Source organism: Symphodus melops, assembly GCF_947650265.1.
Source record: "Symphodus melops genome assembly, chromosome: 20".
NCBI lineage: Eukaryota > Metazoa > Chordata > Actinopteri > Labriformes > Labridae > Symphodus > Symphodus melops.
In genome coordinates, this window is record NC_136710.1 from 2,630,002 (window position 1) to 2,653,016 (window position 23,015).

Genomic DNA, 23,015 nt, shown 5'->3' on the forward strand with positions numbered 1-23,015 from the left:
ACACACAAACGGAGAGTGATCAACCAGTCTTCTTAAAAAGGTAAATGAACACCACAGTTCAATAAAAAAACGCTGGCAGATATTTTAGTTGCAGACTTTGTAGATTGAATTTCAACCAAGCAAAGAAACACTGTATGCCCCGTACCCCCGCCTGGAGTTTAATAATGATGTGTGAAATCTATTTTCCTTGCACCATTCCCGAAGCTTTTATTAGACTGGAAACAACTTAATCATATCGTCTTTTATGATCCATCCAAAAACAATCTTGGGACTCGTTGAGAATTTATGAATCGTATCAAGACCGTAAAAAGTCGAAGGGAACAAAAGGGGGATGACGATGTGCAACGGGGGTCACAATTCTGTTAAAAAGAAAAGACATTATGGTTTAATGGCACAAGGACCAACATGATGTTTTTTGTGAGATTTATTGCACACCTCTCTAAATTCTCTTGAAAATGGCGGTTTATCCTCTTTTTTTTGAGTAATAGTCGTTTTTGGAGGCTTACTTAATCGGATTCACGACTCTAAGGATAACGGGTTGCCATGTGTCGTCCAGATTTTATACCCCAAAGGAATCTTTTTTTTTTTTTTTTTTTTGTAAGTATCAGTTAGTCTGGACTCAACCACAAGCAGGCTTTATTGTAAGATAATTATTCATCTTAATCAATTCAAAACTTACTACTATCCCAAAGGAAGTGCATGTGTTTCCATTTTTGTCACAAAATAAAACCTAGAATCAGGCTTCTGATGTTTCATTGAGCACTAGCCCCACATTTGATGTAAAGGAGATGAGGCTGGAAGAATCCACAAGGAGAAGAAAGGAATGAGAGAGGAAGAGAGGAATCAAGGGATGACTTAGAGGTTTTGACTTCGGGCAATGGGAGTTGATGAGAAGGAAATCCCTCGGCCCCTTAAGAGGCTTTCTCCGAGGGTCTTTAAAAACACATGGGGCTGCCATGTATATGTGGCTCAGGATCTGATAGAAAACAGATTCCCCAGCTGTACAGTTCAAAAGTTTTATTCAAGTACGACATACTGTATTTGTCCTGGGGGAACACTTTGTCTTGCCACTTGAAAATTAAAAATGGCTTCTTGTGTGCCGTCTCTTAAACCCTTCTGTCGATCAAGAGGTAACATCATGCCGTTCTAAAAGATGCCGTGTGAATCTTGCTCGGACTTTGCAAGGAAAATCTGTCTTTCATTATTTTCAATAATTTGAACATTCAATGAATAATAATCGCAAGTTCCAGGAGACCAAGTCAAAGTTTCAAAATCCCATTTCTTAATCGATATCATGTCTGAATGACTTCAGTTTATCTTTTTTGTCTTTGTGTCTCTGCAGTGAATTGTCCTTGCAGTGGAGTCAGCTGTCCAGACCTTATTCCTCCACTGACCGGAGCAGTTCTCTGGGCTCAATGGAGAGCTTGGATACACCAACACCCACAACGCAACCTTACTCCGACTCCCATAACTCACCTGTCGACCCCACGCTCTTCAACAACAAGAGAGACTCTGCCTACAGCTCGTTCTCCGCCAGCTCCAACACATCCGACTACGCAACAGTGCCGCTAAGGCCGGGAGAAGCCTGCTCCATGGATAACTTCCTCCAGGGTCTCGGACCACCTTGTCGAGACTACTCTGGTGTCGACACCTCAACCCTGGGGAATTCGTCCGCAGAAGTCCTGGGTCAGGCACAGCTTATTGTACTCAAATCCAGGTCACTGACCAGGACAAGACCGAGGCCTGTAGAGGTCAAAGAGCGGCCCTCCTCTTGTTGTTACGAGGAGGAACGGAGAGGAGAGGACTTTGACGTAATAAGAAATGGAGAAATAGGAGCTGAGAGAAAGAAGAATCCTCCTCAGCCTCCAACCAGGAAGGACAGTTTTAGGGCCACCCGGAGTCGCCCTAATTCCGCCAACAAACGTTGCACTTCTGCACCCATTGAAATTTCCAGTGCTTCTTCTCTCAGTGAGGAGTCAAAGTCCTTTCCAAATGTTGAATCAGGAATCTATAATGGCTTCTCTGCAACTGAAGATGGTGATCCAACTGGGAACTCCAAAGAGGATGCCTTGGACTTGCACTATATCCAAAGACATACTAAAGACATTAGACATTCAAGATGTGAAGCTAGTGCTAACAACTTTAACTCAGACACAGCATCAGATAGCCTTCCTGACCCAGTCACAGCTCCCCTTGTCCCTTTCAGCACCTCCCGCTCAGACTCTTTATCTGCAGAGCCCTCCATTGAGGTTCAAGGGCAGTCTCATACCGTAGACTCTCAGACCAAGCATTCCTGTAAGGGGCTGCACAGACACAGCGCCCCTGAGAAGCTGCTCGCTACCCAACTTCAGCTCCTGGAGTTTGACAGCGATGGCTCGTCATTGGAGCCTTGCAATCAAGCGAAATCTTCCGATCGTTCGTTGTCCTCCTGTAACAGCCAGTGTGCCCATTCATCACTCCAGCCAATGAGGGAAGACGGAGATCCTTCCCAAGACCAACCTCATACTCAAAGTACATGGGGTGGTAGTCGTTGTTCCACCCCTGGATCTGTTTTCTTGGAAGGGGGAGATGATGTTCCAGGTTCAGTCGAGAGACTGGAAGCGGGTGGCGTTAATGGTAGGTCTGTACCCACAGTTGAACATCACCATTCTTGGGGCCGCTCTGTGAGTGTACCAGGCGACCCCACTGAGTCGTCAACCCAGGGGAGGTTGAGCTCTGATCAAATACTTGAGGGAAATTTTGAGCCTCTTAGTGCTGCCGTCAGCGTGGATACTTTGCTGGAGGAGCACAGGGCATTGGACAAAGAAAGAAGTGGATTTAAAAAGGGGGAGGCTACAGAAGGGGCGACAGATGTAAGAAAGTCACACTCGTCCAGGAATCATCGTCGGAACCGCCGTCGCAGTGAGCGATTTGCGACGAACCTCCTCAATGAGATCCAGAGGAAGAAGGCCCAGCTCCAGAGTAGCCGTGGCCCAGGAGGGTTGCTTTGCAGTGGGGAAACTGTCCAAGAGGAAGAGGGTCCAGATCTCATTGAAGATGGGGCAGACTTAGATCTGCCTGCCAAGCAAAGGACTACCAAGGTTGCATTTGCGTCACCGGTTAGTTCCCATGATGCAGGTACCACAGCGCCAGTTGAGAAATCAATTGAATCAAGCCATGATGTCCCGACTCAGACACAGTCAACAACCTGCCCTAAAAGCAACAGCATAACCAGGTCTGTCCAGATTCTGGACCCAGGAGTCCCCAGTTTTGGGGTTGGAATTCGAGTTGTGGAGGAACCAGCTCCTGCTGGTAAAGCCCGCCGCTGGCGTTGGACCCCTGAGCATAAACTTCAACCAGAACCTGAACCAGACAGACGGAATGGAGTCTTGGGTGAGAGGGTGTTGGGAGTCTCAGGTTCAAGACATGGGGTCTGTGCCTTCACCTCTTCATCCACTTCCTCATACAGTCGCTCATCTTCCTGTTCTCGAATGGACGAGTCTGATATCCTGCCATTTGCCGATAGGATGAAGTTTTTCGAGGAGACCAGCAAAGGTATGTCTAGGTCAAATGGGTCAAGTTTGACAAGTCTCAGGCAGAACCGGCCCCAGCAACACGCAGAGCTCCAAGGAGGGGAACTTAGTCAACATCAAACCCAAAGGAGGTACTCCTATCAGGGGGGCCTACAACAGGAAAGTTCCCCTCTTCCAAGCACTGGGGAATCTCGAAGGATGTCTGTTAGTACCAGCAGGGAGAGGCAGAGAGAGAAGGAGAGGGTGCAAGCCCGAGAAAGAGAGGAAAGGGTAAGGGACAGGGAAAGGGAAGAGAGGTTGAGGGAAAGAGAGCGGCAGCAGGAGAAGGAAAGACAGGAGAGGGAATTTGAAATCGAGAGGGCGAGACTCAGGGAGATCCAGCTGGAGAGGGAACGAGAGGAGAGGCTGAGACACTGGGAGAGGGAAAGAGCGAGGGAGCTGGAGCTGGAGAGAGAAAAAGGGATAAGGAACGCCAGAGAGAAGGAACATCTCAAGATTCAACGAGAGAAAGAGCTCGAGAGAGAAAGGGAAGAAGATGCTCAGCTCGGCTTACGTCAGGAGTTTTATGGCAGTTCTGGCTTCAAAGAAAACAATCAAGGCTACCAACCCAAAGACAACTTCCAGCACCACCCTCAGACCATCTCCCATAGCGATACCCAGAATCACGCCCAGCGATCAGCTTTTTATCGAGTCAACACCTCCTGCCAGCAAATGGACTATCAGCAACCTCTTCACCAGGGATATACAACAAGAAGCTACACGCCTACAGAGGTAAGACAACCGTTTTCATTTCGTCTTAACAGTAATCTATTAAAACGTACCAACACTGGGGGGTTTTATTAATTGCAATGACGTATTTCTGTGGACACGAAATACATCTTTTTGTGGCAATGGGGCATTGAGTCATGGTTAATGTTAAACCCTGTACTCACCATACTGACAAACAATCCCATTGTTTTTCGAGGCAGAAGCTGTTAAGACATGAACCTGCTCGCGATCCTTATTGTGTCAAGTTAACAAGTATGTTTACAAGCCTGCTGGCCTCAAAACCAAATTTCCTGCAGAAGTCTTTCTAAGCTAAATAACAGCCTGTGTCTGAGCAACGCTGAAAGTACACCTTTCAGAGTGAAACATGAACTTCGCAGTTCCCTGCAGTCAGATTGTGGTTGTAGCCTGAACTGACATAACCGCTGGAGACTGAAATCTATCTTGGTTATTTAAAACTATCACCAGAAAGGGATCGAGACGGCCAAAATTGGATGTTGAACTACATTGTTGTCCCGGTCCAAGTTCTCCGTGGTGGAATAATTGGTTTGTAGTTCAATCTTGCGTCCCGGCATGCAGTGAAAGTCTGAGATTCACAGCAGATAATTGGAAGTAGCTATTACAACCGAGGCACATTGGACCACGGCCGCGGACACTTGTGTCAGCAATAAAAGCAGCTCGGGTTACATGTCTTCCACAAACCGATTCGAGCCTCTTGGCTTGGGGCGCAGCACCTCGTCTGAACTTCAGCCGATTACCAACCTCATCATCTGAAACTCAGCAAAGCCAAACCGACATTTGTTTTGGCAAATTCAGCTTTTCATTTGCTTCAGGCTGACTTGAACTCCCAACTCCCTTCATGTTGGGATCTTTAACATATAAAAGGCTGTTGGTTTGAAGCCATTGGTAAGATCCCCATAATATAAATATTTTCTTAATATCTACTGCTTTTAATGGTAACAGATGTGCTTGATGTACTACAAGGCTGTCATAAGACAGTCTACAGATGAAGCAATACAAGGGGAAACATTTCAAAGAAAACATAACGAAGCACATTCATACATGTCAATGTTTGTGTTAGGCAGTTAAGACAAATGATTGCAAAACATCCAAAGACCTGAAACTGGTTGAAAGCCGCAGAGAAAATAGCCCGAAGCAAATTATTGTAAATTTACAACCCAAATAAGGAAGCATATTCGAAAAGTTGTTAGATTTTCTGTTATTGTTGTTCTCAATGTCATGACCATCTTTGGGTTTTTGGCATGTGGTCATAGAAGAGAAGTAGTCATCACTTTTGGATCCCAAGAAATCTATCCATTTTTCACAGTTAGGTAATTAATATACCATTTCATTTTTCCATATAATTGGTGGATTTGTTAATAATGAAATCTGCTCTGAAAGGGGGAAAAAAACAAAATTAAAATACATATTAATACAAATAAAGGCTGTTTTTTTTTTTTACATAAAAAATGTACAAATTCAGCAAAGCATACCTCCACCCTAATTAACCTCATCACTCTTCAAATATGTGGCAGTGTGGAGCAACACCCAAATTAAAGCCTTCCTTCATTCCAGCTGTAAATCTCTTCCACAGATGTATCCCGCCCGGCAACAGGAAACTGCCAAGCTCAACAGGAAGTACAGCCTGACTGAGAGGTGAGCCATTTCCCGCTCGCAACAGCAAAGCAACATAACAAACCTTTACATTCATAATTCATTTTTTAAAAATAAAAAAGTGCAGACACACTTTGCTCCCGTTTGTCTAATTTATCTAAAGTGAGCCTCCTTAGACTTTAGGTGGGGTCGGCTCATTGTGCAGCGGCGGGCGGAAATCCCACTCAGTCATGCCCGGCTGTGATTTGACTGTAATGAGCTCTAAGTGTGTGGAGCAATCATCCATGCTTAAAACGTGACCATAGTGATATGTGGTTAGATGGTGATTTCTGTAAGGAGAGGGGGGGGGGGGGGGGGGGGGGGGGTTTAAAAGGCCTCAACTCATATTTGACCTGAGACAGAAACAGCTCAGTGAGTCTGGAATGAAAATGGGAAGTGTAATTTCACCACTTTCTCAATGTTTTTGTTTAGTGCTCTGTGGATTTCTCTCATGGATATGTCTCTGAAAAATATCCGTCCAACTTCCCTTTAATACCACCGAGGCCCTGAAAACGTGGTTTATTTCACGTGTAATGGGAAACCACATGAATTCTCTATTTGAGGAAAACCAGTCAATAAGCTAGCACAGAGGTCTAAAAAGAAAAATACTGAAATGGTTAGCTAAAAGAAATACTGAAAATGGTTACGTAATAGTATTGGATAATTACAAATATGAGAGAAGTTATTGAAGTAATTAGCTTATAGAAATGGTTTTACATAGTTGGATTAAGATATTGAATAAACTGTAGAAGAAGAACAATTGCTAGCTAAAAGCATTAGCTAATGGGTTGGTGCATCATGCTTAAAGAAACGGTTGAAATACTACGCTCAAAGTGTTGAAAATACTGGGTAAGCCGTTAGTATTTTTTATTTTTAAATAAATATTCAAGATAGCCAACTAGAGTGCTCCTTACATTATAGAAATAATGAGCTAGCTAGCGGAAAGGAAGCTAACTTTCAACAGTTAGCTGAACAAAATGGTTAGCTAAGAATTAGCTGGTGTTTTAACAATTGTTGACTAAACTGAATTTTGATCCACTTTCCTGCCTCGTCTGCCACTTTTTTGCCACCTCTGTAGTTTTCTGGTCACAGAGACGTGTTGTTTTTGTCCCTCAGGGACTACTCAAGCTGGAGACGGGAGTCGAGGCCTCCAGAGAGCGTTAACCATTATCATCAGCCGCCGCACCCGGGTCGATGGAGCTCCAGACAAGTGGACGTCAGAAACGACGAGCAAAATGGATACGCTTTCCCTCCCGCTCCAGCTCCTCTTTCTCTGCGAGGACGGGCCATGTCTGAGAACGACCTCCGCTTCGACAGCAGCCACCGATGGTCTCCGTCCGTTTCTGTGGCGGCCAGCCAGACGCTGAGCGAGGTGGAGGAAGGAGCCGCTGCGGTCAGAGGAGTAGAAGCTACCAACGCTGCCTGGCCTAAGAGAAAGAAAACGCCACCTCCCCCGAGACCGCCACCCCCGAAGTGGGAGCAGTTCCAGCGCAGACGTGCGTCCCACCACGCCATCTTCTCCTCTTCCTCTTCCTCTTCTTCACACTCCGCCTCTCCCGCCTTCGTCCCTCCGTCAGAAACATCCAGACAGCGCTCGTACAGTCTTCCTCCGGAGAGACGGGAAGCTTCAGAGGGCTGCCCACGCTGCAGCTGCAACCAAAACCAGCAGCAAACATACGCCCACGCCTCGTCCAATCAGAGCCAAACACGAACCCAGGGACACGCCCCTTCCCTCGCTCCGTCCAATCAGAATCAGGTCGAAAGTCAGGAGCAGCCCTTCGCCTTGGCTCCGCCCAGTCCCATGTTCTCCAGGCGGGCGTTTAGACCGGTGGCTCCACCTCAAAGAGAGAGGAGCGCTTACGATGAACAGTTGACTCCTCCCCCGCCCGCAGAAGAGCGCCTGAGCAGGTGAGTTTGTGGATTCGCTCCTCCACACGACAAACACGAGTCCCTTATATACGATGTGATGATGAATCTCCTTTATGTTTCTGCAGCGCATCTGAGATGAGCAACAGCCGCAGCCCAGATCAGGACAAATTCAAACCTCACACGCTTCAGCCCAGTGCGAGACCAGGAGCCGAGTGGGAGAGGACTCCATCTCCCAGAGTTCATAGTGACTCAGCGCTGCCACCCGTGTTAGAAAACGGAGAAGTCGCCGCAGCTTTACCTCCTGAGTCGTACTTCTCCATCGACTACGAGGAGCAGCAGCAGCAGCTCCGTTCGAGTGTCGACCGGCAGAAGATCTCTGAACCAGGAACTGAATCAGAGACGACCCTCAGCCCGAGTCCTGCGCACAGCCTGGACGCGGAGCTCGACATCCCCATGGAAACGGACATCGATGACTTCCAGGAGGACGACGGGCTCCCGGCGGAGGACGAGCCCATCACCAGCGAGCTCCCGTGCTTCGCCCTGCCCGTCACCGTCCTGGAGACGGACATCGACACCTTACAGGACTCCGAGGCCTCGCCGGCGGGAAGGGCGAGGGCGGAGAGCGGCTCCGTGGAGGAGGAGGAGGAGGAGCTCGAGGTCGGGGAGAGCAGCGGAGAGAGGCTGAGTCTGGAGGAGCTCTTCCCCCAGAGCAGCGAGGGCGAGTCGGGCACAGAGAGCTGGAGGGGAGCCTACCAGACCCAGGAGCACAACACGGACAGCCTGGACAGGTACGGAGTGGGAGGGGGAAGTCCTTCCTCACGTTTGTTTTTGAAGTTACCCGCAGCCCTCTTTGTCCCCTTCGTGGAGATAACTGATTACATTCCTTATTTATGTACTCTTCTAATCGCACTATTTACGACCGTGTGTCTGCTCAGTCGCTCTTGCCTCTGCGTTTCATCTCTCTTCCTCCGCTCCCTCTGCGTCAGGCGGTCGGGTGCGAGCTCCAGCTGTTCGTCTTATTACAGCACATCTGCAGCCAAAGCTCAGCTGCTGTCACAGATGAAGGACTTCACGGACACCAGAGAGAGGGACGAGGACGACGAGCTGACGTACAAGGTAAGGCGCGCAAGCGTCTGGAAACACGGAATCTCGGATGTGTGCTTCGTTCGTAGCTTCTCCCGTCAAGGTTAAACCAACGTTTCCGTGTGTGCGTCGCAGAAACAGCTGATGGAGAGTCTCCGGAAGAAGCTCAGCGTGCTGAGAGAAGCTCAGAGGGGGCTGCAGGAGGACATCAGAGCCAACGCACAGCTGGGAGAGGAGGTGGGAGAAACTTCCAGCTCTTTGTTCATTCATCTCCTGTGAAGAACTTTTTTTTTTTTTTAATGATTTCGATGATCGGCGCATAAATCTGGTGCGTCCGCGTCCTCAGGTGGAGAGCATGGTGGTGGCCGTGTGTAAACCGAACGAGGTCGACAAGTTCCGCATGTTCATCGGCGACTTGGACAAAGTGGTGAGTCTGCTGCTGTCTCTGTCCGGGAGGCTGCTGAGGGTGGAGACCACGCTGGACACCCTGGACCCGGACACGGAGCACCACGAGAGGGTGAGGAGGAGGAAACACAGGAAGGAGAGAGAGGGGGTGCAGGGGACACGGGGGGGTCGTTTAAGGAATTAAAGAAAGCCACGTCTGGTGGTTATTTTAACTTTTACAATGAAAGAAAAAAAACAGTCTTATAAAATGTAAGTCATTAAACTTCTATCCCTTCCATCCCTCCCCGCTCTGTCTGCCCTGTAGCTCCCCCTGCTGGAGAAGAAGCGTCAGCTCATGAGGCAGCTGTCCGAGGCTCAGGACCTGAAGGACCACGTGGACCGCAGAGAGCAGGCCGTCAGCCGGGTGCTCGCCCGCTGCCTCTCCCCCGAGCAGCACCGAGACTACAGGTACAACGCAGACAGTGGAAAATAAAGATGTAACCATTGTTAATTAAAGGTTAATCAAAAGTTCATGGTGCTCAGAGTATTAGTATTTTAAGATAGATATTAAGAGTCTTATTATGTACGATATCTTTTTTTTTAATGTACATATTTATTTTTTTCCCCCTCGTAGCCACTTTGTGAAGATGAAGGCGGCCCTGCTGGTGGAGCAGAGGCAGCTGGAGGACAAGATCCGGCTGGGAGAGGAGCAGCTGAGGGGGCTGAGGGAGAGTCTGGGTCTGGGTCTGGGTCTGGGGATCGGCATGGGAATGTCGATGGGATACGGACATTACTGAAGAAGATCAAACCCCTAAAGATATGATGAAGCAGTGTGTGTAGTCAGATTCACGGCAACACTTTTCAGATTTCGAGGTGAGCGGTGATACTTAAAGGAATAGTTTGACATTCGGGGATTATTTTAATAATTAATTAAAAATTAATATTTTAATTATTATTATTTTAATAATAATCTTTTAGACTCATTGTTTGACTGAAGTCTTAATGCTAAGCTAGACCAAAGTTTTCCTTTGGTTGTACATCTAAGACTGTTCATAAGAAGTCTGAAAAGGGCGATGCCAAAGTGCCTTATGTCTGCATTCTTTTTAATGGCCAGCAGGGGGCGACCAAGAGTAGACAGACTTCACTAAAACACCAAGAAGTTAATTTAGTAAACGATGGTCCCATTGAGATTGAAACAGACGATTTAAAAGCGTTTAAAGAGGGCAATGCTTCCTCGTAATTGGCTAATAGCGTAGCTGTCCATTTTTCTTTTTTTCTAAAAAGAAACTCTTCTTAGTGTTTTTTTTTAAACCCCTCCCTTTTGGTTAAATGAAATAACAAGATGGCAATGGCCAAATTAAAGTCGACAATAATCAAGGGTTGGCAATTCAACTCCTTATTAACTGACAATGCAGCTTCTTCTTCAGCGCACCAAATTGTCAAACCGTTCCTTTAAGGATTAGAAAAATGTTGACGTTTCAGGACCAAAAACCAACAGCTAGAAAAGCTCCACAATGAAGGTCAAGACCAACACAGGAGCTTGAAGCCAAAGGAATCAGAAAGTGAAAAGAAGTCTGCTTGAGTTCGAAACCTACGGAAGTGAAGCATGGACTCATTAAATCTTCAAAAACAAAGAATACACGACGTGTGTCGCCTTACTTATCCTCCAAACACTTGTTTAAAGTCTGCTTCACACAAGTGCCTGAAACATGTACTGTAACACTGATCAGTATCACACTATACGTTGCCAAAGACATTTGATTCGCTTGATGAATGTGTCACTGAGATGCTGCTTTATGTTTGTTTGTTTTTTTTCCTTTTGTATTTAAATCTCCAGGTTCAGAGAATCTCGGGAGACTCCTGTTTTGTTTTTTTTTTGTTTTTTTTTCCTGGTGCTTCACATTTAAAAACTGTGTTTCCATTAACAAAACTGCAGCATTATTGGGAAGTTCGCTAAATGTGTCATTTTGTCTCTGTTGCTGGTTGACACTTCTATTTAGCATCACATAAACTGTATTAATGTCACCATATTACTTTGTATTCCTATTTCTGTAAAGCCTTCGGATGTAATATGTTTCACTGTGTGGAGTTTGAGACTCCGCCGACTTGTTATACTGTCACATATTAACTGTTATGTACAGAGGACACTTGTGTTTATAATGTATAAGATGTGTATATAGTTGTTTTGATTTTTGAAGTGACTGGAAACGATTGTAAAAAATGGTTGTAAGGTTGGACAAGAAGACTGCCAAGAGAGAAGATTATTGTTTTTTTTGTGGAGAAAGAATTCCAAGTAGAATTGTTGTTTGTGTTTTGAGTTTGATCAAGTATAAGGTGAACTTTAAACAAAGTGAGCTACCGTTTTGAACCCATTTATATTTTTAAGATTTAAATTTGATTATTTTTTTTGTATGGCAATTAGGGTTAAATTGAAACTGTAGTCTTAAAAACATTGGCTTTATGGTGAAAGTTGGATGAGAAGATTGACGCCGCTCTTGTGTCTGTGCGTAAAGTATAACACTAGAACCAGTAGGTTGTTAGCTTAGCTTCGCACAGCTTTTCACAATGTAGGAAGAAGATGGCTCTGGCCCCTTACTAGCACTTCTAATACTAATAAAAAAACCCAGCTTATTTTCAATTGGTGCAAAACGAAATTACACAGATTACCAGCCTGTTCAGGCTAGCTTAGCTAGTTGGTCTTGGCTAGCTAGCTTTGGTTTTCCTTTAACACTTACAATTGCTTACAGATAAAATTAGCTTTTCAGGATTTTGTCCCTGTCTAAAATGTTGCCACTATCTAAAGCTCATTAAATAGAGCCATTTGTTGCTTTTTTAACACACCTAAAAACTAAGCGTTAAAAAGGCACAGACAGGGGCAAGCTGTCAAGTTTATCCTGAGTAAGCTGGTATGGTTTGCTGTTTTAAGCTAGCTTGTATTTGTCTGGGATTTTTGTTTGTACTGTACAGTTTAAACAAACATATTGAGAAGTTAGCTTTAGAGCTGTGAAAGGCCACAACAGATGTTTATGGACACAGGCTTGGCGTTTTCCTTAGTTTTCTTTCTTAATGCTAAGCTAAGCTAACTGACATACGTCATATCTAACGTACATGTATACAAGTGTGGTATCAATCTTCTTGTCTAACTCTCAGCAAGAAAGAAATGCATGTATTTCCCAAATTGTCCATATTTTTGTCAGTGAAAGTGCCAAAACATACAAAAAAACATATTTTTCATTCTGAATATTTGAAACAGAAGCTTTCCTTAGATTCAGTATTTTAACTTAAGGCAATAAAAGTACAAAGAGATAACAGAAGCGTAACAAGAGATGGGAGGGATTCTGTAGGGAGGAGATGTGTATATTTTGACTCTTTAAAGGGGGACTTTCTAAGGTTTTTTGACAAATTCAAACACTCTTTTCTCTTGGCTTACATTATTAGTTTAACTGGTTGAAGACTTGTTTTCGTTCTTTACCGAAGTTCACTGTCAGATGATTCCTGCTGTTTTAACACCCAAAGTTTCAAACTCAAGAAACTTGATCTGTATTGTACATATTGTGTATTTTTTTTTTTGTACTGTAACAGCCATTTTTTAAAGCTGACTGGGGAAAAAGAGAGGACAAAAAGACGCTTGTTGGGTTAGTATGAGTCAAGAATATATTTCTTCTGTTCTTGTTTTCCTTTGTAAGTTTGATGTATCACAGATTTTGTATTGCAAGATGTGTAAGTGGAAAACACTCCTGTGAGTGAAAAGTACCATAAATAATAATAATAGTATTTTAAACAAGCTCTACGTCTCCTGTTGTGATTTATATCCTCCTGGGTGAGCGGTCTCTTTATGTCTCCGTTGCGGAGATATTTTTTCACTTAAGGGGAAACTGTTGTTTGAGTGTTGGGGGACGGTAAAGTAAATATGGCCGAGGGCAAATGGAGTTTTTTTCGGATGATGAGTGGAGTGGAGGTTGAGTCGTTTTAGCGGCTGTTCAGTGGGGAGATTTGTTTTGCATTGTGTCAATAAAGGCAAAACTGGGCCACAAATATCTTTGGAAAAAAAAATCCTGTACTGTAATTCTAACAAAAATGTAACAGAAACATAGAGCTGCAAATATATAGTAGAAAGTGGAAATTTGATTTCTCAGTATTAAACATGATAAAAGGTAAGAAGTGTGTTTTTGTGTATATACCAGCTGAAATAATTGATGGTGTGGGGCAGTTGTATTTTAAATTTGATGGATATAGCTCACCTTATGTGAATGTTCACATTAAAAAAAAATCCACATTAAGTGGAGAGGTGTTTCACGCCACATGTTTGTTCTCACATAGAGAGAAAGAGAGCCGCTGAATGAGGGGGTTTCTGGTCTGAGGAAATAATAAAGAAAACAGCTGTGGTAAAAGTGAAGAATCTGTGTTTTTCGGGGGAGGCAAGGGAGTTCAGTCTTCTGCCTGACCCAGATTGAGGAACAGAGGAAAAGTGGGAATACAAAGAGAGCTGGAAAGACAAAGAAAGGGACATACAAGACCTAACATGTGGGCTTCTTACAGTACAGAGGGCAAAGTCACCCACAACTGAAACTCAAAATGGAAAAAAAAATCAAGAGATGTTTTCACTATAAGGTCACTTTCACTAAATAGTTATCTTTCAAATGATTGTGTTTATATATAGGAGAGAAAGGGGGCCCACTAAAAGACGAGGCACAGTGGGAGGCCGGGTGGAGACGTTTGTATCAACTTTAAATGCAGGAGAAAAAGCTGAACGAGTGCGAGGCGTGCAGGAAAAATCCTTTTCACAAAGGTGGCTTCAAATGTGAACAAATGTTGAAACCAATATAAATTAAACTGGGGAAACAACAACAACAACAACAAAACAAACTTTTGTTTTCAGGAGAAGAACATGACAATGTGTGAGAAGGAAATTAAATTAAACAGTTGAGTCAAAAGTCAAATTTTAACCTCTGTGAAAAAAACTACAATCAAGTACAAGAATATGAGAAATATATAATTGAATTCTACTTATAGAGGGTCCTGGTGTAGTTCTAACACATGACCACAAGGTGTCGCCTTTAAACTGTTTTTTTTTTTTTTTGTTTTTTTCAATTTTAAATCCCATAATCCACAGAGACAATAAACTAACAAAGAATAGTTACAGACTATTAAAGAAAACAGAACAGGCTGTAAAAAATCAGACACGAAGACTAAAACATTAAAATATAAATATCATCACAGTATAAAAGCTTTTTTTGTAAAATAATATCTTTAGTAAACTGACTCTGAAAGTCTGACCTCCTCTGGCAGGCTGCTCCAAAATCAAGTTTAAACTGTTTGTATATTTAAACCTAAAAATATAAAAACAGTACATAAACTACATGGTTTAAAATTGTTAGAGTGTATGTTTCCTTCAACACCCAACACACAGAGCACAATGTTTACTATAAACATCTACCTGAAGTTTAAAAAACAAAACAAAACACAGAACAGAGATAATATCGAATGCCGAGAAGTCGAACTGCTCCACTGACCCAGTTTGCAACGCATCGATCGCTCTGGACTCCATTATTTCTCTGGTTTGTGTGGTTAACCAAAACAAGGCAGCTGGGATTAGCGCGTTCGAACGTTAAAACCGGAAACAGAAAAGAATAAAACGAAAACTGCGCAACATAATCGACTTTAACCTGGAGAAAAAACGTATATGTATAAGTATGTATAACGTATAAAATATCCACAAAGATATTTGAGTATGTGACCTAGCTTTTGACAACAAAATAATCACATTCCCCCTTTTAACGAATATTTTTAATGACTTCCCCTTACCGGAAGTTGTATCTAACTTCCGCTAGCTTGACAGTAGCTTCGCATTTGTAGTTTTCAGTGTGGAAAAAAAGCCGAGCCGTGCTGCGGACAGTTTTCGCATCCTTTTTTTCACATCTTTTTTTGGGGAATCTAACATACACAATATTGCTCTACTTTTAGCCTCGTCTAATGCATCTCCTGCGTGTTGGAGCGTTTTTTTTTAATCTTTTAGGGGACGTAGCATGACGCAGGATTTTCTCGGAGCATTAGCCGTTAAGTTTATGTTGACATAAGCAGCCTTACAGTGGAGGACGGCAAATCTGAGTCACAAGACGTGTGCACGGAGGCGGACGGCTGCTTTCTGTCCTCGCAGGTACAGTCTAAAAACTACAGCATTTAATTGTACTTTTGCATTAAAAAACTACAAAAACTACACCGAGACGTAAATCGAGACCATGAAAAGTTATAAAACCGTCTGCGAGTTTGACAGCTGGCTGGGTTTGCTAAAAGCTAAGCTTCTTTTTTATTTTATTTTTATTTTAATTTTTTTTTAATTTTTAACTAAAACATTTACAGCAGAAAAAAAACGAGCGGATATTATTATTACGAAAACTTCCATGTAAGCGTAGATGTGACGTCATGACCGTCTGGTGATTAGAAGAAGAGCTGACACTTCCTTAAATAAGAGGAGCACTCACTCACACTCACACACACACACACACTCACACGCACACTCGCTTTAGCTGCGCCATGTTCACTTTTTTATCGAGTTTTTATCGAAAACATGCAGCCGATAGACGCAGAGGTAAAAAAAAACAAATAGTTTCCGTCGTGCAACAATCCAAACGAGTGTCTCTGTCTCTGTGTGCAGTGTTTAACACACTTTCTGTTCGTGTGTGTGTGTGTGTGTGTGTGTGTGTGTGTGTGTGTGTGTGTGTGTGTGTGTGTGTGTGTGTGTGTGTGTGTGTGATGTGTACAGGCTTTAGAAGGATGGAGACCGCAGGATACCGCACCGGGAGCTTCGAGGTCCTCCATCACTCCAGTGACGACGATGATGACGACATGGTGGACATAGCGGGAGGGACCCTGGACTTCTCCAACACGGACGACGTCCCCCCTCTCAGCTCAGGTACCTGAAACACACACACACACACACACACACACACACACACACACACACACACACACACACACACACAGCATCACGATGAATGAGTATGGATAAGCAGTAGCTTAGACTTGGATTGGGTACTGGAGGGTTGCCAGTTCGAGTCCCGGTGCAGACCAAATATCACTGCCTTAGTGCTGTGCACTTGAGCAAGGCACCACTACAACACTATCATGCACACACATTGCAATGCAAATTAACCCCCCCCCCCCAATTCAAATAAGATCAGCTGACATCTTCTAATTATAATTATTATTATTATTTCAAGCACCAGAAGTTTGACCGTGTCTTCAGACCTGAACGTACTGTCTTGAGTTTGACCATAGGACTCTATGGAGTTATTAGTGCGGGGTCAAACATGACCAGCGATGTTGTGTGTGAACACGGTACGCCGTTGTCTTCGCCATGCAAGGTCCCATAACCTCTTACGGATGAAGTTCTGGCCTCGCTGCGGGGACTCTGTCTGACTGATCTTGGATGCAGCTTCCTGTTCGGTCTATTTTAACGTCTGACTCATCGTACCCAGCGAATCACGCCGTGGCTGCCGTGGCAGATTTGAGCCCTAAATGATCAGATCTGCTTCTGTTATGAAGAGGTGGAATAGATAAACGTTTGACTTTCTGACCAGTCGTCTTTGGTGCCGTTTGTACGGATGTTTCCGGACTCGTCCCTGATGACCTGCTGCGGGTTTCAGAGACGTGGTGAAGCTTCCTCCGGACTCGCTGAACGTTTGGTTACCAAAGCTGGTTTCCTGCCTTTGTTCCACTTTGTGGCGCTGACCTCCAGGAGAAGTCAGCTTGTGTGTGTGTGTGTGTGTGTGTGTGTGTGTGTGTGTGTGTGTGTGTGTGTGTGTGTGTGTGTGTGCGTGTGCGCGTGCGCGTGTGTGAGTCACATGCTTCTGGTGAATTGTAGTCATTCATCTGAATAATCAGGGAGCATGTGCTCTCACATGGAAACAAACATCAGAGCACAAACTCAACCATTAACTTCACACACACACACACACACACACACACGCACACACACACACACACACACAGTGGGGACTGCCCGGTAACTGATGATTGAGAAGGAAACGTTTGTTGGGTCCAGGGTGAGAATGAGCTGTCAGACGATTTCATCTGCCTAGTGACTGATGATGTCACTGTGACATCATCAACAGTCAAACAGATGGATGAGAAGGTGCCAGAAACAAGTTTGTACAGTGTGTGTGTGTGTGTGTGTGTGTGTTCCTCTCCCTCACGGCTCGTCAGCATGAACTCGGACTTGTTGCCTTGAAGCCTCGGCTGTAACCGTGACGACGCTCGGGGACTCATTAACCTTCGACTCTGATCAGGCTGCTCCGAGTCGAGCAGGAAGTCACTCAGCAGCTCGCTGCATGAAGAAAACTCAACATGTCACAACCAGATGAACAGAAAACACAGGGAGCCAGCGGAGGCGTTTGATTGGTCCTTTCCAACCTGACCTCACTGCACTGATAGGTCGGAGACGACGCCTCTTTCAGACGCTCGATGGATCACTGTCGTGTCGTGATGGATAAAATATGTCAGATTAAAAAGTGATGAAATCTGAATCACTCGCTTTATTACCCGTGTTAAAACGATACAGGAGCTCATCGCCACCAGTCGCTCGTTTAATGTGTGTGTGTGTGTGGAGCCATTATACCATAGAGTTGTCTTCATGTGGTCTCATGTGGTCACTGTGTGAAACAGGAAACGGGGGCGGCGGCGGCGGCGGGGGGGGGGGGGGGGGTTTCCTCTCATGTTTAACTGAAGACGTTAAATATGAGAGGAAACTTTTTGCTCCTTCTTGGGTACATTTTGAAATCACAGATTTTTATTACAGAAGCTGTAAAAGTCAAACGTTAAGCCAAACCCTCAGGAAGGAGAAACTAACCACCTCACTGTTATTCACTGAATCTCCTGAACTCAACCAGGAAGGTCGCAGCTCCTCACCTTCTTCACCCGACTCCATCCCATAATAAGTCACCGTCCTGACCACTGCTCGTTCTTTTAATGTCTGACACCTTCTATCCAGTGAGCACGAGTATCGCTGATAATAAGAAACGTATTCACCAGTCAAACAGCATTTCCTTTGACTGTCGTTGTCTTCCACTAGCAGGAGGGTTTCCTTTCTAGCACGAGTCTGTTGTTGTTCAGCTGAACTGTTGCGTCATGTTTTAGGAACATGTTGGACTTAATCCTGAGGCCGAGAAGTTCCTTTTTTTTTTTTTTTTTTTTATTGGTTTCCTCCGACCCGACTAAATGTGATTTATAACCTCGACAGAGTAACGACAGTCTGCGTCTTTAACATGTTTTTTTTTTCCCCCGCGAGCGTCACTGGGTCACATGACGACGTCAATTCCCATGGCGACCAGACATCAGGAGTTCAAGGTTCAAACCCTCGCTGGAGACAGTGTGTGTGTTTGTGTGTGTGTGTGTTTTTGTATCCAGTCAAACGTCAGATCATAGTGTGTGTGGTGTGTCTCCTCAGGACACGAAGTGAGTGCGAGCTTAGGGTGTGTGTGTGTGTGTGTGTGTGTGTTGCTGACACAGTATCAGTTTGCACCTTGGAGTCCAGTGGGGATTGTCCTGCCGTGGCGTTTCGAGACGTAGTGTGGAATCAAACCGGCTCTAACGTTAGCCTCACTTTGTTACCTCGTAGCCTTTGGAAACGCTTTTAGCACCTAGCCGAACTTTAAACAATATTTCTGCCAGCTCATCGTAAAGGAGGGTCGTCCGAGGACTCTCTGAATAAGTGTTCTCTTGAAGGCTTGATTTGGTGAAGACTTTGGTTTTCACCTTTGAGCTGTTACCATGACGTTCATTCAGGCTACGTTAGCAAGCGCGATTTAATACGTGCTATGTTGAGATGAGCGCTAAACTGGAAGACCAACAAGGAAAGACACAACTTTTTCTGGTAAGAAACATAAATGTTTATTTATTTGTTTGTTTTTGTTTGGTCGTAAACCTGAGACATAACTTCGGGTTTGACGACTTCCTGCAGCCGGTGACGCTACTAAACACGAGGCGACGATGACGCCGCTTCATCTTTCACCTTCCTCTTCCTCCTCCGCCCCGTTTCCACAAAGCAGTCCGTTCGTACAGTTAGCTAGCGATAAATAAGTTAAACGTTCAAGGCGAACGAGGACACGATAATTAAAAGGAACCATTTAGGGGTCGGATCCGTAGCCGTGGCAACCGAAAAGAAGGGTACCAAAAACGTAGGACGATACGGATCCCTCAGTCTGGTACTATAACCACTGAAACGGGACTGCTCGGTGGAAAGGCAGCGTTAGCGTTAGCCGTTGTATGAAACGGTACAGAGACGAGCTAGCTAACTTTACGCTTTCGTACGCACCTCTCACAAGATGACCTCGGCCCGTTGCCGTAGCGACATAGTGCAGTAAACGGGGCGACTGGACCGCCGCTGTGGACACGACGGAGACGAAAGTTACCGTGCTGTTACACGAACCTTTGAAGATGGAAGAGTTCCCTTTACGTCATCCGTGACGAACTTTTGACGTTTCTGACGACTTTTCGGAGGAAGTTGAGCGGAAACAGAGAAACGGGTCGATGTGGCGCTTCAGTCCCGTCCCTGCGTCTCATTGTAAGCAGAGGACTGGACCACAGGAATGTGGTGGTTGAGTCGTATCTCCTTTAAATACACTGAGCTGTTTGTCTCACGGAGGAATGACTCAGCGCTTTTTGTTTGAGCGGCAGTCCAGTAACCGACTCCTGCTGAGGTCGCCGACGGGTCACAGTTGGTGCGATGTGATTTTCATTCAGGGTCTTTTAACACCTTCGGGCGGCGTTCTGTCTCCTTTTGTCCACTTATGTAACTCACAATCGGACGGTGGATCAAAAACAGATTAAATTTTCTCCTTTCAATGGATCAATTTCAGCCTGAGAACGGACTCAATGAAACAAACAAAAACAAACAGCCGGAGCTTGTTGTGCAACATGTGTGCTCGTATAAAAAAAAAAAAACCTTACAAACACAAATGACCTCACTTTTTACGCAATAAACTCCCCTCGGGCCAATCGCAGCCTACTTCCCAGACACACGCTCCAATCATGAGCGGAGATTTCCGACCAATGAGGAAGCGCTCTGCTTGAGTTTACTTCCTCGAGGAGGGAAGAGAATTTCCAGTTTGGGGTTTTTATCCTGACTGTGGACGCTGCTGGGAGGGCGACTGTTGGCGGTCTCGTTTCAGTGGGGGGCGGGGGGGGGGCGGCAGCAGCGCAGAGACAGACCTCAAACCCTCAGACATGGACCGGAAGATTTGGAGCACGCAGCTGGACCAGGAGGTTCTGGTTGAGAACGGTGAGTCTGATGAAGAAGCTGCACTCTGCTCTCTTTGTCGACACAGACGCAGGTTGAGCAAGTTTTATCTAGAACACCTTTTAATGCACATACCTGTGTGTGTGTGTGTGTGTGTGTGTGTGTGTGTGTGTGTGTGTGTGTGTGTGTGTGTGTGTGTGTGTGTGTGTGTGTGTGTGTGTGTGTGTGTGTGTGTGTGTTAGACCATTAGAAGTTGTGTTAAACGGCTCATAGTTTGGCCTCCGTACCTTCCAACGACCTTTGTTGAGTTAATTTTAAAAAACATTTCTTTGGTTCTGTTTTTATAAACGGTCAGCTGTTGACTTTGTTTTTTTTTTTTCTCTCTCAGATTATTTATTTTCTGGCGTGTAATAAACTCCGTACAGCTGAAGCTGTTTTTAAATGTGCAAAACAAACAAATAAACTTTGACTTGACTGGACTTTAAACGGTCCAGGACCGCTCAGGACCCGGGTCGTGTTCCTCTGCTTCTCTGTCTCTCTTCATGCTCTCGTGACTCGGGTGCAAAGTCCGATCACAGACTCTCAGCTTTATTTCAGGAAGCAGATCGTCAGTTTCATCGTCAATCATCCAAAGAAGAAAAAAAAAAAGTCCAACCTTCACAAACGCTGGGAAACGTTTAGCTGCAGGTCAGAACCGCTCGTCTTTGTGGAGTCGGTGGATTTTAAAGGGTCCGGATTTTTGAAATGCGATGCATGGTCATGTCCGCCGTATCGCTCGTCCAATCCAATGGTGCAAAAAAAAAGTGCAAAAATGAGATTTTCTTCATTTAATCGACTGCACTCAATTTATTTTATTTTTTTTTCTAAACGGCTTCATTCTGTTTCCTGTCGGCGTGTTCGATCGTCCCCTCTCTGAACATGTCCAACGACAGGAAGTGGGCGACAGATTGTAACTATGGCAACACTCTAAAATCCTCTCCGGGTCAACATCAGACATTTTTCTCCCCCGTCGATTTCCGTCAAACTGCGTCGGATGGTCAGACGCGTTCACACGTTAACCTTTCCTGTATTAGACGCCGCCACCGCCGCTGACTCCCAGCATGCATTTCACCCTCCCAGGCCGTGGGATTGATAGCAGGCGTTTTATGACGTCCCGTTCTTCGTGCAGACTCTCGGCCTCGTCTGGCTACATGATGTCGCGAGCGCGTCCTCGTCGAACGCTGTCAGCGGCGAGCACTTCCTGTCCATGAGTACGTCCAGGATCTCTCAGCAGTCCACGTCCTCTGAAATCATGACGGGGACGTGTTGAAACATCCGGAAGTTTTTGCAACTTCTGCTCGTTTTTGTTTTGTTTTTCACTTTCCTCCAACTGCAACAGATCCCGTGTTAGATTGTCTTCTTCGTTGGTGTCTCAGCGACAGACGGAGACATTCCTGAAGGTGTAAAACCAGTCGGTCCTGTCGGCTCGCATTCTCCCTTTGTGACTGAAGAGATGCTTCTCCACGCCTCACCGCGCAGGACGACACGTCGTCGTCTCTTTCTGCAGACTTGGATCGACCCGTTGTGTCGAAATGACGGGAAATACTGTCGCCGCCATTTCCAGAGAAAAGCGCCGAATTCTTTAATTTCTTTTTTTTCTCTGAGTCTCCCGTCAAACACTTTTGTATTTCTGCTGAGTCGCCAACCCAATCAGAAAAGCAGCTTGACTTCCTGTTTCCTCCTGGAGCCTGACCCTGATTGGTCGGTCGGTCGGTCGGTCGGTTGGTGTCGTCTCCGTGCGTCCTCGACCCCTCCGTCCTCTCCGCTCGGTCACCATGGAGACTGAGACTTCGTTTGATGATGCCTTTTTAATCACTCGTGCAGCTTGAACACAAAACGTTGAAATGTGTGTGCGTGTCATTTTAGGTCACTGCTCTGGTTTAAGGTTCGTCAGCCCCCCCAACTAGCAGCCCCTCTGTTGCTACGGCAACGGGCCGAGGCTGATTCAGATGTAGTTATATGATCAATAACAATAAAAGTACGTATGTCTCTCTGCTTCTCCTCCAGGAGTTTATGAGGAGTACAACAGCAGGCCGGCAGGGATGAACGGCGCCGGGCCCTCTAAACTCGTGGACCCGCTGGAGGACCCGCTGCCCGGACTGGGCACCTACGAGGACTTCAACACCATCGACTGGGTCCGAGAGAAGAGCAAGGACAGAGACAGGCACCGAGAGGTAGGACAGAAGTAGTTCAGAGACGCAGAGTAACACGATGAACATGAAACGCATGTTGAAACGTCTCCGTGTCCGCGCAGATCACGAATAAGAGCCGCCAGTCGACGGTGGCGCTGCTGCACAGCGTCAGCGACGCCTTCTCCGGGTGGCTGCTCATGCTGCTGGTGGGACTCATGTCAGGTACCGACCCGCTCTCGCTCGTTGTCTCTTTCATATTTGGACTCACCTGCAGCCGTGTCTCATGCATCTCTCTCTCTCTCTCTCTCTCTCTCTCTCTCTCTCTCTCTCTCTCTCTCTCTC

At 45.4% G+C, this 23,015-nt stretch overlaps 2 protein-coding genes across 2 annotated transcripts in view; both read left to right on the plus strand.

Annotated features, from left to right (window-relative positions):
- The window catches only part of shroom4 (shroom family member 4), a gene marked incomplete at its 5' end in the record, with an annotated part of 22,308 nt that extends 9,256 nt beyond the window's left edge, over positions 1-13,052 (plus strand). The window contains 9 exons of the mRNA XM_079371579.1: positions 1,313-4,283; positions 5,872-5,933; positions 7,047-7,838; positions 7,925-8,587; positions 8,786-8,915; positions 9,018-9,119; positions 9,229-9,399; positions 9,592-9,734; positions 9,901-13,052. Coding sequence (XP_079227705.1) covers positions 1,313-4,283; positions 5,872-5,933; positions 7,047-7,838; positions 7,925-8,587; positions 8,786-8,915; positions 9,018-9,119; positions 9,229-9,399; positions 9,592-9,734; positions 9,901-10,063 — 5,197 coding nt within the window. The 3' untranslated portion in view covers positions 10,064-13,052. The remainder of the gene's footprint in view (positions 1-1,312; positions 4,284-5,871; positions 5,934-7,046; positions 7,839-7,924; positions 8,588-8,785; positions 8,916-9,017; positions 9,120-9,228; positions 9,400-9,591; positions 9,735-9,900) is intronic.
- A 2,013-nt stretch (positions 13,053-15,065) lies between these two features.
- The window catches only part of LOC306841633 (H(+)/Cl(-) exchange transporter 5-like), a 17,393-nt gene continuing 9,443 nt past the window's right edge, over positions 15,066-23,015 (plus strand). The window contains exons 1-4 of the mRNA XM_079371580.1: positions 15,066-15,423; positions 16,030-16,179; positions 22,549-22,715; positions 22,796-22,960. Coding sequence (XP_079227706.1) covers positions 16,041-16,179; positions 22,549-22,715; positions 22,796-22,960 — 471 coding nt within the window. The 5' untranslated portion in view covers positions 15,066-15,423; positions 16,030-16,040. The remainder of the gene's footprint in view (positions 15,424-16,029; positions 16,180-22,548; positions 22,716-22,795; positions 22,961-23,015) is intronic.